Source organism: Elaeis guineensis, chromosome 5, assembly GCF_000442705.2.
Source record: "Elaeis guineensis isolate ETL-2024a chromosome 5, EG11, whole genome shotgun sequence".
Classification (NCBI taxonomy): domain Eukaryota; kingdom Viridiplantae; phylum Streptophyta; class Magnoliopsida; order Arecales; family Arecaceae; genus Elaeis; species Elaeis guineensis.
Window position 1 is genome coordinate 128,673,918 of NC_025997.2, and position 13,722 is coordinate 128,687,639.

The 13,722-nt window shown below is 37.0% G+C and overlaps 1 protein-coding gene across 2 annotated transcripts; it reads left to right on the forward strand.

Moving 5' to 3' along the window:
* The first annotated feature begins 1,073 nt into the window (after positions 1–1,073).
* On the forward strand, positions 1,074–8,932 carry LOC105045757 (calcium-transporting ATPase 4, endoplasmic reticulum-type). 2 transcript variants are annotated; one of them, XM_010924142.4, is made up of 9 exons: positions 1,074–1,354; positions 1,465–2,906; positions 3,440–3,509; positions 3,620–3,741; positions 3,880–4,158; positions 4,268–4,645; positions 5,840–5,949; positions 7,400–7,628; positions 8,231–8,932. In XM_010924142.4, exons 1-9 carry the CDS (start codon positions 1,102–1,104, stop codon positions 8,795–8,797), a joined length of 3,450 nt encoding a protein of 1,149 aa, XP_010922444.2. In that variant the 5' UTR covers positions 1,074–1,101; the 3' UTR covers positions 8,798–8,932. The 2 variants fall into 2 exon arrangements, with proteins under 2 accessions (XP_010922444.2, XP_019706528.1); XM_019850969.3 differs by having other exon boundaries at positions 1,216–1,354; positions 1,458–2,906.
* Positions 8,933–13,722: the final 4,790 nt, after the last annotated feature.

Sequence of the window (13,722 nt, forward strand, 5' to 3'; positions counted from 1 at the left end):
CCTGGATTTTGCGCGCGCCCAACGGTAACGGTCAATACTTGATATTCACAGCTGGATACTGTGCTACGGCTCTTCTGAATGTGGTTTTAATCGAGTTTTTAATGATATCATAACAAATTACATATTTATTTCTAGAAATTTGTAAATTAATTATTAATTAAAGCACTAGGATCGTTGCCGTGATTCTTTTGCTTGATTTTCTCACAAAAGAGAAAGACCCTTATGCTCCATGAGGATATCATGATTTCTCTCAAAATTTTAAAATTTTGATTATTTATATTTTGACATAAAAATATGAATTTTTGATGACTATACCGCTCTTATCTTTCGATAATTATGTAAATTAGAAGATTTTGATAGAGATGATCTTGTGCGGAGTTTTACTTTTACTTCTGATTAAAATTTTTTATTAATTATGAGAATATTTTAAGCTATCATTGCTATTATGCAATCAATATTAAATTATTTTTATATTAATTTAGATTCGATACGAGAATCAAGTGTTGGTTTATTAAAAAAAAAAATTAACAGCAATGGTTTATGTTTTTCAAATAACATAATTTCTTCACTCCGAACTCAAAAAAAAAAAAAAAGAATTACATAAACAATAGACTGATAGAAATGAAGATAATGTGATATGTATTTTAAAATATTTTATGACATGGATATGCATGTAAATACTGTCCATAGATTTCAATGAGGATTATAAAATTTATCACGCTGTAATTGGGCAACCTTTCCTCTGTTGTTCTGACCGACCAAAAAGTAATTACAACTTTACTATTCTATAACCTTTCTTTCCTTAACACTTCAGCCCCATTAAAGACCGGCATGCCTACGTCCAATGGTTACCGAAATTAAAATAAAAAACAATTAAATTTCCTGTGATACTGCTGAACAACGTATCATCCATCCTAATATTAAATCAAAACTTGCAATTTTTTTTTTTTTTTGTTGGTATCATCGTTGGAGATAGAAAACAAAAGAAGAGGCGAATATTATAGACTTAAAAGTTAAAAATATAGATTAAATTATAAATATGAATAAAATATATCGTCCAAGATGGTCATGGCGATATGCTGCTTATAAATTACGTGGGCAATGGCAGTTCTCTCCAGGCGTTCCAGAGCACGGTCTCTGCTCACGAATCCCAATAAGCGACAGCTCCCATTAATGCGCTTCTCCTCTTCCCCACCCTTCGTCAAACACGAGAAGCGAGCCAGCGAGACGCCGAGGGAGCCGCCACGGGATCTCTCGGTTTCGAGCTACAAGGCCCTGATTAATCCCTCCGTCTCCCCATCCCTTCTTCTCTCCTCTCCGACGCCTTGGTTGTTCTCTTCCACAATCCCGGCTGGTAGGGCTTTTCTCCATCATTCCTGTTCCACCGTCCGTTGAATCAAAGGGATTCGTATCGGAAATATTTGTTTTTTACCCGTACTCTTCTGTTTTCTTGCAAGATTTTAGATAAAAAAGCGATCTTGATGGGTAAAGGGGGACAGAGTCATGGGAGGGGTTGCGGCGGGGAGCGTCTCTCCCCGCCCTCGTCCTCCCCATCAACTTTTCCGGCTTGGGCTCGAAGCGTGGCGGAATGCGAGGCGGAGTTCAAGGTGTCGGCGGAGCGTGGGCTCTGCTCCGACGAGGTCCGGCGGCGCCACGAGGTCTACGGGTGGAACGAGCTCGAGAAGCACTCCGGGCCGTCGGTCTGGCAGCTGGTCCTCGAGCAGTTCCAGGACACTCTCGTCCGGATCCTCCTCGGCGCCGCCGTCGTCTCCTTCGCCCTCGCCTGGTACAATGGAGGCGAGGCCGGCGATGCGGGCATCACCGCCTTCGTCGAGCCCCTGGTCATCTTCCTCATCCTCATCGTGAATGCTGTGGTCGGGGTCTGGCAGGAGAACAACGCCGAGAAGGCCCTCGAAGCTTTGAAAGAGATCCAGTCGGAGCATGCCATGGTGAAGAGGGACGGGGAATGGCTCCCCAATCTTCCGGCCAAGGATCTGGTCCCCGGCGATATCGTGGAGCTCAAGGTCGGGGACAAGGTCCCGGCCGACATGCGAGTCCTCCACCTCATAAGCTCCACTCTCAGGGTAGAGCAGGGGTCGCTGACAGGGGAGAGCGCCGCCGTGAACAAGACCAACAAACGGGTGGATTCCGACGACACCGATATCCAAGGAAAAGAATGCATGGTCTTTGCTGGTACCACTGTCGTCAATGGGAGTTGTGTTTGTTTGGTTACTCAGACTGGAATGAACACCGAAATCGGCAAAATACACTCTCAAATTCACGAAGCTTCCCAAAGCGAAGACGAGACACCCCTGAAGAAGAAATTGAATGAGTTTGGTGAGTTACTTACTGCTATAATTGGCGTGATTTGTGTGTTTGTTTGGCTGATCAGCGTGAAGTACTTCTTGACTTGGGAGTATGTCGATGGCTGGCCGAGGAATTTCAAGTTCTCTTTCGAGAAGTGCACCTATTATTTTGAAATTGCGGTGGCTCTGGCTGTCGCTGCGATCCCGGAGGGTTTGCCGGCGGTGATCACAACTTGCTTGGCTCTGGGTACTCGAAAGATGGCGCAGAAGAATGCGCTGGTGCGGAAGCTGCCCAGTGTTGAGACCCTGGGGTGCACGACGGTGATTTGTTCCGACAAGACCGGCACGCTGACCACAAACCAGATGTCGGTGGTAAGGCTGGTGGCGATGGGGCGCTCGACCAATATGCTTAGGAGTTTCAAAGTTGATGGTACAACGTATGATCCTCATGATGGGAAGATTCATGATTGGCCGACCGGCGACATGGATGAGAATCTTCAGATGATTGCGAAGATAGCTGCTGTTTGCAATGATGCAAGTATTGGGCATTCGGCTCATCAGTTCGTTTCCAGTGGAATGCCCACAGAGGCGGCTTTAAAGGTAAAAATTTCTTCGGTTTGCATTGCTTCTCATATCAACATCTGTTTACCATTTTCTCTTTCAAGGAAGAAACCTATACTGGATTAAAATGGAGAGCTTTTGAGAGTCTTAAATGTATGTTCCACAGCAGAAAATGTCTTGAAAACTGATATTTCTTCTGTTCTACCCTGATGGTATAGACTGGTTGTTCTTCATCAATTGACCGTGCTAGCGTTTTCCTGTTTTAGTAATGTTTAGAGTCAGTAAGAAGACCTTTAAGGTCAACTTCCATTATTTCATGAATACATGGTATTTGTTTAGTTTCTAATTCTTCATATTTGATTATTCAACCATAAAATGAATTAATTATCCAAGGGGAAGCATCCAAACAATTATTTAGTTCATGCATCTAGTTCTTCGAAGTATGTAATATCCTTGTTGTCATTTTGATGTAGACTTTGGATGAAAAGGATGCACTTATTATTACTTCCGTTATCTTTTTTTTTTTTTTCTGTAGTGGGAACAAATTACAATTTACTTTAATGCATTACCAGGTCCTGGTTGAGAAAATGGGGCTTCCAGGAGGGTCTGCCACTTCATCTTTAGATTCTTCTGAGATGTTACGTATGTCTGAATGCCTCAAAACTGTTTTTCATATTTACATTTGTTTCTCATTAACACACATCTGTATGAAAGCTTATGTGTGATACTCTGCTTATTGTTTACTTCTTAAGGATGCTGTCAATGGTGGAATGGGATTGCAAAGAGGATAGCAACTCTTGAGTTTGACCGCATGCGAAAATCTATGAGTGTCATTGTGAAGTCAACCTCAGGAAGCAATTCCTTGCTTGTGAAGGTACCACCATCTTCCATGTTTATTATAACATAGGATTTTTATATGAATGTTTTCATTCTCATGCAGTTTCTAACTTCTACATCATGTTTCAAAACTTAAAAATCTGGTTCGCTGATAATTTAATGTTCATCGTGGCAGGGAGCTGTAGAAAATCTGTTAGAAAGGAGTACTTTTATACAGTTGATTGATGGTTCTGTTGTACAGTTAGATGAAAGTACGAAAGGTCTTATTTTAGAAGCCCTTCATGGCATGTCATCCAATGCTTTGCGCTGTTTGGGTTTTGCATATAAGAATGATCTTTCAGAATTCGCAACATATGATGGCGAAAATCATCCTGCTCATAAGATTTTGCTTGATCCATCTAATTACTCATCAATTGAGAGTGACCTCATCTTTGCTGGCTTGGTTGGATTGAGGGTGAGATAAGCCGTACTCATTTCACAATTGAACTAGCGTTTCAATGTAACTACCTTGTTCTTTTTTTTTCTATGAATGTATCATCTATTGTTGTGCTCTATCATCATAGGATCCCCCTCGAGAAGAGGTTCACAAAGCAATTGAGGACTGTAGAGCTGCTGGTATTCGGGTCATGGTCATAACAGGTGATAACAAAGAAACAGCAGAAGCAATTTGCCGCGAAATAGGTGTTTTTAGGACTGAAGAGGACATTAGCTCAAAAAGCTTCACAGGGAAAGACTTTATGTCTCTTCCTGATAAAAAAATTCAATTGAGGCAAAAAGGTGGACTTCTTTTCTCGAGGGCTGAACCAAAGCACAAACAAGAAATTGTGAGATTGCTTAAAGAAGATGGTGAGGTGGTTGCGATGACAGGTGATGGAGTGAATGATGCCCCTGCTCTGAAATTGGCTGATATTGGTATTGCCATGGGCATTGCTGGTACTGAGGTATGTTTTTCTTCTTCATCGTCTTTTGACTACTTTTTTGGGTATGAATTCAGTGATTTTTCATTTTCTTTATGCCCCATATGAGTTTTTATTTAATCAGCATCTATGCGAAAGTTTTACTCCGTTGTGCTTACACACAATTGCCCAACTTTTGATGTTTCACCATCATCAGAAAAGTGCGTGTATGGTAACTTAGCGGCCACATCATGACTAATTCTGTGGCAGAGCTGCATGTCAATGTACGTCATGAAAAGCCTCCTTCCAGGGTTAAGGTTACTTGACTTGCATTGCTGCTCCCATGTGTGTTATAACTGATCTTGGACACTTATTGAAGAGTGTTGTGGTGGGATCCAGTTTGACTTTTGAGAAGGCATGGCTGTAGTTGATCACGAGTGATGATTGGGTATTTGGAAGGAAGGTCATAGGAGGTAAAATTTGAGCTAAGGGTGTTGGTGAACCAAGCGGAGCCGAGCTTTGCTTAACTTGGTCTAGAAATCACAAAAGTTGTCATTGGAGCAGTTCAAATGCATTTCCTTTCTTTCTAGCTCAGCTTGGCTCTGTTGCTTTTTCTCTATATGTTTTTCGTATTTCATCCTGATTGCTAACATTTTTTTCATTCTGCGAACATTCTTTCATCTAAATTTGTTTTACCCTATCTAATCATGTCCAAAATCCCATTACCTGATCTTTTTGTAAGAAATTGAGATCCCCATTTCAGAACTGACTTTGTAGTTCAGGATCAAAGAAATTTCATGTTTGCTAGAAAATTCTGATGAACTGTAACACTAATGCAACTTTGGAAATTGATTAGGTTTACCTCTATTTAAACCCATTTTCAAGTAGATCAATATCAAAACCTTGCAGTCAAAACATTAAATTAGCATAACAGGCAGCAATCAATATTTCTTTTAATTATCAAAATGAATTGATATCTTTCCTTGCATCAGTTGGGCTAGAAAGAGTTGAGTTTTTTTTTTCTTTAAAAAAATTCATCATGCTACAACAGAGTGATTATTGGCAAGTATTAGGATATGCAAGCCTGTAGTGGCTGGTTGTACTGCCACTATGGCTGTTTGAATAGACTGATTTGGCCATATTGTATTTATGATGCCAATCATTGCTTCAGCATATAAGTTGTAACATATATCGAAACAGTAGCACCTACTTAAACATTTCACCTTGTCCTTTTACCAGGTTGCTAAGGAAGCTTCAGACATGGTGTTAGCAAATGATAATTTCAGTACAATAGTTGCTGCTGTTGGTGAAGGAAGATCCATCTACAACAATATGAAAGCCTTCATAAGGTTTTGCCCTTCTTCATTTTGAGTCTATGTGACCTTTTCGCCCACCTTTGCTAGTCATTTGTCTTTACACCAGAGCATTCTTTATGACTAATTTGCAAAACTTTTCCTTTTCTTTCCTGTTGAAGCAATTAAGGTTAGCTATATAGAGATGCTAGCAGCTGCACTCTAAATTCAACCCATTGAAGGGACAAGACTAGTACTGAATTTTCATAAAAAATAATGTTACTTTTACACAATAATCAGCAATGTGCAATACTAATGCTTATGAAGCCCCCAGCTGTAACAGGTTTACTAGCCTGCTATCGCAGGTCAATGGAGTGGCTTATCAGAAAGACATGATTGGAATTGAGGAACTTCTTCCACATTTATATGTCATTTCCAAAGAATGTTATTTCATTCTGGCATGCCCATTGTTTTCTTCTAATTAACAAGACATTGTAGGTCATATTTTTCTGGATCTCCAAATTACCATCTTGACAAGATTGCTATTTGCACCTCTGTTGAATGGGTTTGTTAGTAGCAATGCACTCCAGTTGATATACAAGGAAACATTTTTATTCTGGTGCTTTAAGACACGACATTAGCATTCTTAGATAACTTTCCATGTATGGTTTCAGTTGCACCTTATGGGGCAGACATCAATACTTTCAGGTGACCAGTCAGGGTGATTTAATCTAGTAATACCTGGTCCTAAAATGAGGTTTACCTGCCCAATACCATCATAGCATCAGGGATGCCTTGGCTCCATTTTCCTGTTACATTCTGACCAACTGCCTTTTGCTGTCTGTATAAAATCAGGACAAATATCTTGATTCAGGGTTTTGTTCCATAACCGAGGTCATCTTGAAGGATTGGTTTTTGGTCATTGTTGATGGTTGTGTTGGTTGGAAGAAGATTTTTGTTGTAAAGTAAAAGTTGCTCAAAATTTTTCTTTTAGTGGTCAAAAAGAAATATATAGTAAGAAGTAATGCTGTAGACAGATGGAGATAAAATAAACATGAAAAGCCTTTCAAAGAAAAGTGTTACGAGACACAGCAAACTCTTAGGGACTGTAAATATTGCAGGCAGGTATTTGATGGACTGTGAACATGATCCTCAAGTTATGCTCAGGAATGTAGCTCTTCAAATTTCAGGGCAATTCATACTGTCTGCTGTAATTTGCTAAGATATATTCAGAATGTCTGGAGACATGTTTCGACAGATCTCATAACTACACCTATTTATTCCAATATTCTCTCTAGGAAATTTTTTTTTTTTTTTAAATTTCCAAGAGAGCTACCATCGCATATTTGACTACAAAATTTTATCATGGTTATGGTCATTAAGGGGTTTGCCATGGTACCTGATATTAGTCTTGTTTGCTAAATCTTTTCTTTATTTGTTATACTGCTGATTTTATAATTCTTATGATGTGGTGCTGAACATATATTATTCTTATTTGACACTGCAGGTACATGATCTCCTCCAATATTGGTGAAGTTGCCTGCATCTTTCTAACAGCGGCTTTAGGTATCCCTGAAGGGCTAATCCCGGTACAGCTTTTGTGGGTCAACCTCGTCACAGATGGCCCGCCTGCAACTGCTTTGGGCTTTAACCCCCAAGATAAAGATATCATGAAGAAACCCCCTAGAAAATGTGATGATTCATTGATCAATGCATGGATCTTATTCCGTTATTTGGTAAATCGCTCTCTGCTCTTAGTTTTTCACCATAGATTGATTTGTCCGGTTGTTCATACATTCTGCTCCTGCATTCAACTCATAGTATCTTCTTCTTCACCATGGATACATGCATGTAATTAGTCATATATAAAACCAGCCTTAGTAATTTAAGTTTACTAGCTCTTGTTGAATTTGATGGACATGTATGACATGATAATAATTTTTTTTCTTACCCATTTTGTTAAGCTGGAAGATTGGAATTTCTTGTGGCTTCAGAGATGCCATGCAATACCACTGAATTGTTGTTTGTTTAGCTGTTTGGAAACAAATGGCTTTGACTTTGAAATGGTTATTACTTTGGAAAAGGAAAAGAATGCTTTTCTGTTGTATTGCAATCAGATCATAAACAGTTTACAGATGCTGAATTATGCGATAACTTTGTTGTTGCTCTGTTGTCAAATTTCATCCCGCATAAGTCATTCATGGAATCCTCAAAGTTACACCAATGCAATGCGGAAAATAGTACGCATGGAACATGCATTTGAAAGGGATGTTTAACTTCTGAACCCAAAAAGGGGATGCCAGCTGACCACCTTTTTTTTTTTTCACTCCATATGCAGGTCATTGGGCTTTATGTTGGCATTGCAACCGTTGGTGTTTTCATCATATGGTACACACATGGATCTTTCATGGGAATTGACTTGACTGGCGACGGCCACACACTTGTCACCTTTTCCCAGCTTTCCAACTGGGGCCAATGCTCATCCTGGGAAGGCTTCGAGGTCAACCCTTTCACTGCTGGAAGTAGGAATTTCTCCTTTGATGCCAACCCTTGTGACTATTTCAAAACTGGAAAAGTGAAGGCAACAACCCTTTCACTCTCAGTCTTGGTGGCCATAGAGATGTTCAACTCTCTCAATGCTCTGTCAGAAGATGGCAGCCTCCTGAGTATGCCTCCTTGGGTCAACCCATGGCTTCTTCTGGCAATGTCTGTCTCATTTGGGTTGCATTTTCTGATCCTATACGTACCATTCCTTGCTCGAGTGTTTGGAATTGTGCCGCTTAATTTCAATGAATGGCTCTTGGTGTTGCTGGTCGCTTTCCCTGTAATCCTCATTGATGAGGTTCTCAAGTTTGTCGGACGTTCCAATGTCAGAAGATTGTCTGCAAAGCACAAGGATGACTGAAGCCCGGTCTGGGAGGACAGATGCCACCGGTAGCAATACATGTTCAATATTATCTTGGTGCATCCTTGTATTACGTGGACAAAAATCATTTTGCACAAACTTTCATTCTTTAATTCACCATCAAGAGCCAACTTCAGGCCTTGACAAAACAAAGGCAAGAATGGAGAATCCGGGGATAATTGCAATTATTGCATTTAAAGGATTCAAGTTGTTTCTTTGTATGTCTGATATAAATAGAAATATCTGTTATTTTGGTGATCTATTGGATCTTAGTTCTGTTCTTCTTCTGTCTTCTTTTTGTTATTGCGTTTCTTTTTGTTGTGGTCTTTATCTTCCTCGTATGTGGCATCATCCACAGCTACCCAAAAAAAAAAAAAAAGGCGGAGGGGTAGGGAAGGGGAAGAGTTCACGTTGTTGCATGGTTTATACATTTTTTTAGGATGGCATTTGGTGGTTTAAACGGGATGATCTTAGTTCGTTGATGGTCCTTACTCTTAACTTAATCTGATGCCGGATGATATAAAATCATTGCGTTTGGTTGATCAAACATTTTCAGGTATTCATGAGTATTCTATTTGATATTTCATAAGATAATAAGATCCTAGAGTATATAATACCTAATCTTCTTTTGATATAATAAAAATATATTTATTAATCATATAAAATATATTATAATAAATATTAAGATATTTATTAATATATTTTATAAAAATATATTTAGTAGTTTTATAAATTATTAATTTTTTAAAGATATATTAATTGTTATTATAGAATTAATATATTTATTTATATTTATAATTTTTTTAATATTAATATTTATTTTGATCAGAAAAATAAGATAAATAGAAGTAATATATTATAATTTTATTGAATAAACATAAAGTATCATAATATATTTCTATTATAATTTAAAAACATCATTGAATAAAAATATGGCAATAGTATGATTAATAATATATATATCATAAATATGATATCAATATGATAATATTATATTGATATAATATATTAATAATATATCGATATATCAAATTTTTTGCTAGATTGGGAGATATTTTTTTCTCAATTTTCAGCGTAAGATCGGTGCTTGAATTTCTAATCTCCAGGATGGTTATTTTATCACAAGGTTGGATAGTAATTTGAGGAGCAAGAATGATTTAGAATCACCATCATATAGGATCACTATTGGCGTAACTATATATAATAATCGTACATCTACATCATTCTTGATATTGAGATGATCATCGCATACTAAATGCCTCTTAGATCTTAAACAATTTCATGTGGCCTCCATGTAGTGTAGTATAGGAGTACTTATCCCCTAACTTCTAAATGATGGCTATCATTTTGAGAAATGGAATTATCCTCCATTATTTCTCTCTTATTTGTTCTATTTTGGCTGGATTTTAAAAGAAGCAATCTTGAGGTGATATCAACTGCTGTATAATTTTATTTTACATACGAACATTAAAGTGGCGAGGGTTTTTTTCATTAAGCATTTATCAGATTGTGCACTCCTACTTGTGTGCTAAATTTTCTGACCGTCAATGCGCTGTGTTTTTTATTTTTCATGGCCACAATTTATGTGTCATTCAACAATGGAATGTCCAAAGATTATTCTTTTTTTTTTTCCAGGTATATGGTTCATGTTCTTTAAGGAAAGTCAGCTAGTGGGAAAGTTTTCTGTGCCATTCACAAAAAAAATATTCCAAATTGAGAAACTCAGACTCATTCTCATTGGTTCAGTAACTCAATACAAAAATTAAAAGTATTTGATAATTTTTTAAAAAAATCAATTTAAAAATAAGTACATTTGCATAAAAGAATTTTTTTGGGAGTTCAATGGTAAAAAATGCATCAAAAAGAAATATTAATAGATCAGCGAAGGAGGGGTTGACTGAATGAGTTCCTCTTTTCAATCTTCAGAAATGTTTAAGGGAATATTTTTTGCCATTTTTCTGAGAGGAGATGAGGGAGAGAGTTGAAACGGGAAATTTATTAATTGGACCTAGCTCGCGGTGGATCATAGATAATTTATTAGTTAAAAAAGAAGAAAAACACATTAAATACATGCTGGGATGTGTTGTTGAGAAGGGAAAAAGGCATTAAACACATGATGGTATGTGTTATTATCCCACATGACATAAAGAAAGTGGAGGACAAAAGATTAAACCATGGATGATCCACTACGAACCAGATCCAACCAATAATTTTTCTGAAAGGGATGGAACTTTTCTCTGGTCTTTTCAACTGTTTCCCAAGTGGATCCAACCAGATTGGACTCAACTGGCCTTCAAATAGGTCAGACAAACACAGAATTTCGATGTCCGACAGTCCTTCAAGGGACCAGATCTAGGTTTGACCAACTCGGTGTGCGCAGCTTTCTGCCGGGGCGAGTCACATAGATTGGATCAGGCTTTTGTTCCCTGCTACAATGTCAATGTCATCCTCGGCTAAAGAAGAAACACATGGCAGATTATGTTGAGCAGCCAAGCACCCCAACTGACATATCTTAGTTTATGAAAAGCATGAAGGCGTCAAGGTTTTTCCACTAACCCATTCAACGGTAATAATTAAGTGATGGTAACCTTAGCCCTTGGTATCTGGTTGTCCACTTTTCATGGCACAACATTAATTATTCATCTCAACTTTCACTATTCAGAGCATTGCAAAAAGTCCAATGATCAGATAAACATTAAATATTTGAGCCTTTAGTTTTGTCCTTTCCTCCCTTTATTTTAATTTCAATATTTAACTTATGTTGTCTTCCCTGCATCACCAAAATATATATATATATATATAATCTGCATATCCAATCAGGTGCCATGTAAAGCCATGTCACTTACAATTTATAATATATATATATATATATATATATAATCTGCATATCCAATCAGGTGCCATGTAAAGTCATGTCACTTACAATTTATAATTTTAATAATTAAGTTCCAACCAATTATCAGTTTTTTTTTGTGATAATAAATATGGTACTTGGAGAAATCAAATCAGAATTTTTCAAATGAAATACCAAAAACCAAAATTCAAATAGAGCTGCCATTGGTACTTCACCTGATGACAAGACTGATAACGAAATTGGACTCTTTGACGAACATAGTTTATAAAATATACACAAAAAAAAAAATAGAGCCTCTGTTGGAATTTCAAAAAAAGTAATACATTAAAAAAAAAAAAAAAGATTAGAGGAGTTGAGAAACATCTTTCCTGATGCTAAAACTAAAAATATATTAAATATAGATCGAATATTAATATATCTATATATATTTATTATTTTTTAATAAATATAAATATAGATAAAAATATTAATCAGATGTAAAAATTTATATCTATATTTATTTCAAATAAATATGGATACAAATCAAATATCCAAAGAATGAATATAGATATGGAGACAAATCGAATGGTTAAAATTTATAATTATAAAAATATATTATTCAATAAATAATAAATCAAATTAATGATATATTAATATGATCAGTTATTTTGTTTAAAAATTTATGAGTATTATATAAAATTAAATAAAAATTATAAATAAAATCGTATATTCAGATCGGATAATTATCTATCTAAATTTATATCTATTTTTGTTAACAAATATGAATATAAATAATAATTAAATATTTAAATTTTTATCTATAGGTTCGGATATAAAAATAAATGTCCAAAGGTTTCTTTAACAGCTCCGACAGTCATACTATCAAACTCCCCTTTGCTTCAGGGAAGACCCCATGCTCTCCAGCAACGTTTCGCATGGAGCTTTGTTCTCTATCACCTCCCCCCAAGTTCCAACTTCAGGAATCGACTCGTCTTTTGAAAATGCAATCTAAAAAAAAAGCAGGTCAGAGAACATTTAATCGGAGAGAAGTTACATCCACTACGTTAATCGTAGAACAACAAATGGATGGAGGTGAATGGAAAGAGGGTGATGTGATAAGAGTACCGACGGTGAGAGAGCCGGAAAGAGAGTGTGTGAAGAGGATGGAGGAGCCGTGAAGAAATGTCCCGTCCTTGAAGGCCTCTTCGAACTTGTCGATGGCCACAGCCTCTGCTTTGGTGTAGCTACCGGCAGCCATCCGTATTGCGATGCATTATTTCTCAGCCACCTTCTCCGAGTACTGCTGGCCGGTCAGCGGCTGGATCATGACCCCTGTGGTGAACATCTCGAAAGGACCTGTCTCCATGGAAGCAAAGGCACCCAGGGGTCGACCACCATGGGTTAATTTAGTGATGATTAAAAAATTGGCATAGAATCACAACATCATATGTTGGAGGTCACTGTGTTGCTTAAAATGAAGATAATGATGATTAATATTTGTGTAGCTAGTTATGCTTAAGTGAGAATTGGATTTCGAATGGGTAATTTAGATCTCTCCTTCCAACAGCTTGATAACCGGACATACCTCTGCATATATATACATAATTTCCTTCGAATCGGAGAGTTTTTATAATAAATAAAAATTTAAAAATAATTTATCTAATCAATAGGGTTTTTGTGATAAATAGGAGTTTTATCTTTTGGGGAAAAAAAAGAGAAATGAATGAATGGCTCATATATATGTCTGTGCGCATCTCGATTGGGAAAAACGATTTTTCTTAGTTTTGTACTTCTCATGGGACTTCCAATGAAGTTTGGGGTTTTACTAAAAGACCAACCGTATATTTCTACCCAAAAAAATAAAAGACCAACCGTATATTTGTTGGTGTATAATCAACTTTTTCAACAACAAATGGCTGTGAAATCTTGGTGAATTGCACACATGGTGTGCTAAATATGCCTAGGTATGTTCATTACATAATTGATCCAATAACTCCTCACTGCATGCTTTATCATCCATAATTCTTAAAATTGTATATAATGTTGATAGGGTACAGTTTATGTTTCTTTCAAACGCACTGCTGTTCACAAA

Excerpts from the sequence above, each read along its gene's own strand:
- LOC105045757 (XM_010924142.4), top strand. The coding sequence starts at position 1,102 with ATGGCAGTTCTCTCCAGGCGTTCCAGAGCACGGTCTCTGCTCACGAAT. Across the intron at positions 1,355-1,464 it reads CTCTTCCACAATCCCGGCTG|ATAAAAAAGCGATCTTGATG; the intron begins GTAGGGCTTTTC and ends GCAAGATTTTAG. Across the intron at positions 4,159-4,267 it reads CTGGCTTGGTTGGATTGAGG|GATCCCCCTCGAGAAGAGGT; the intron begins GTGAGATAAGCC and ends CTATCATCATAG.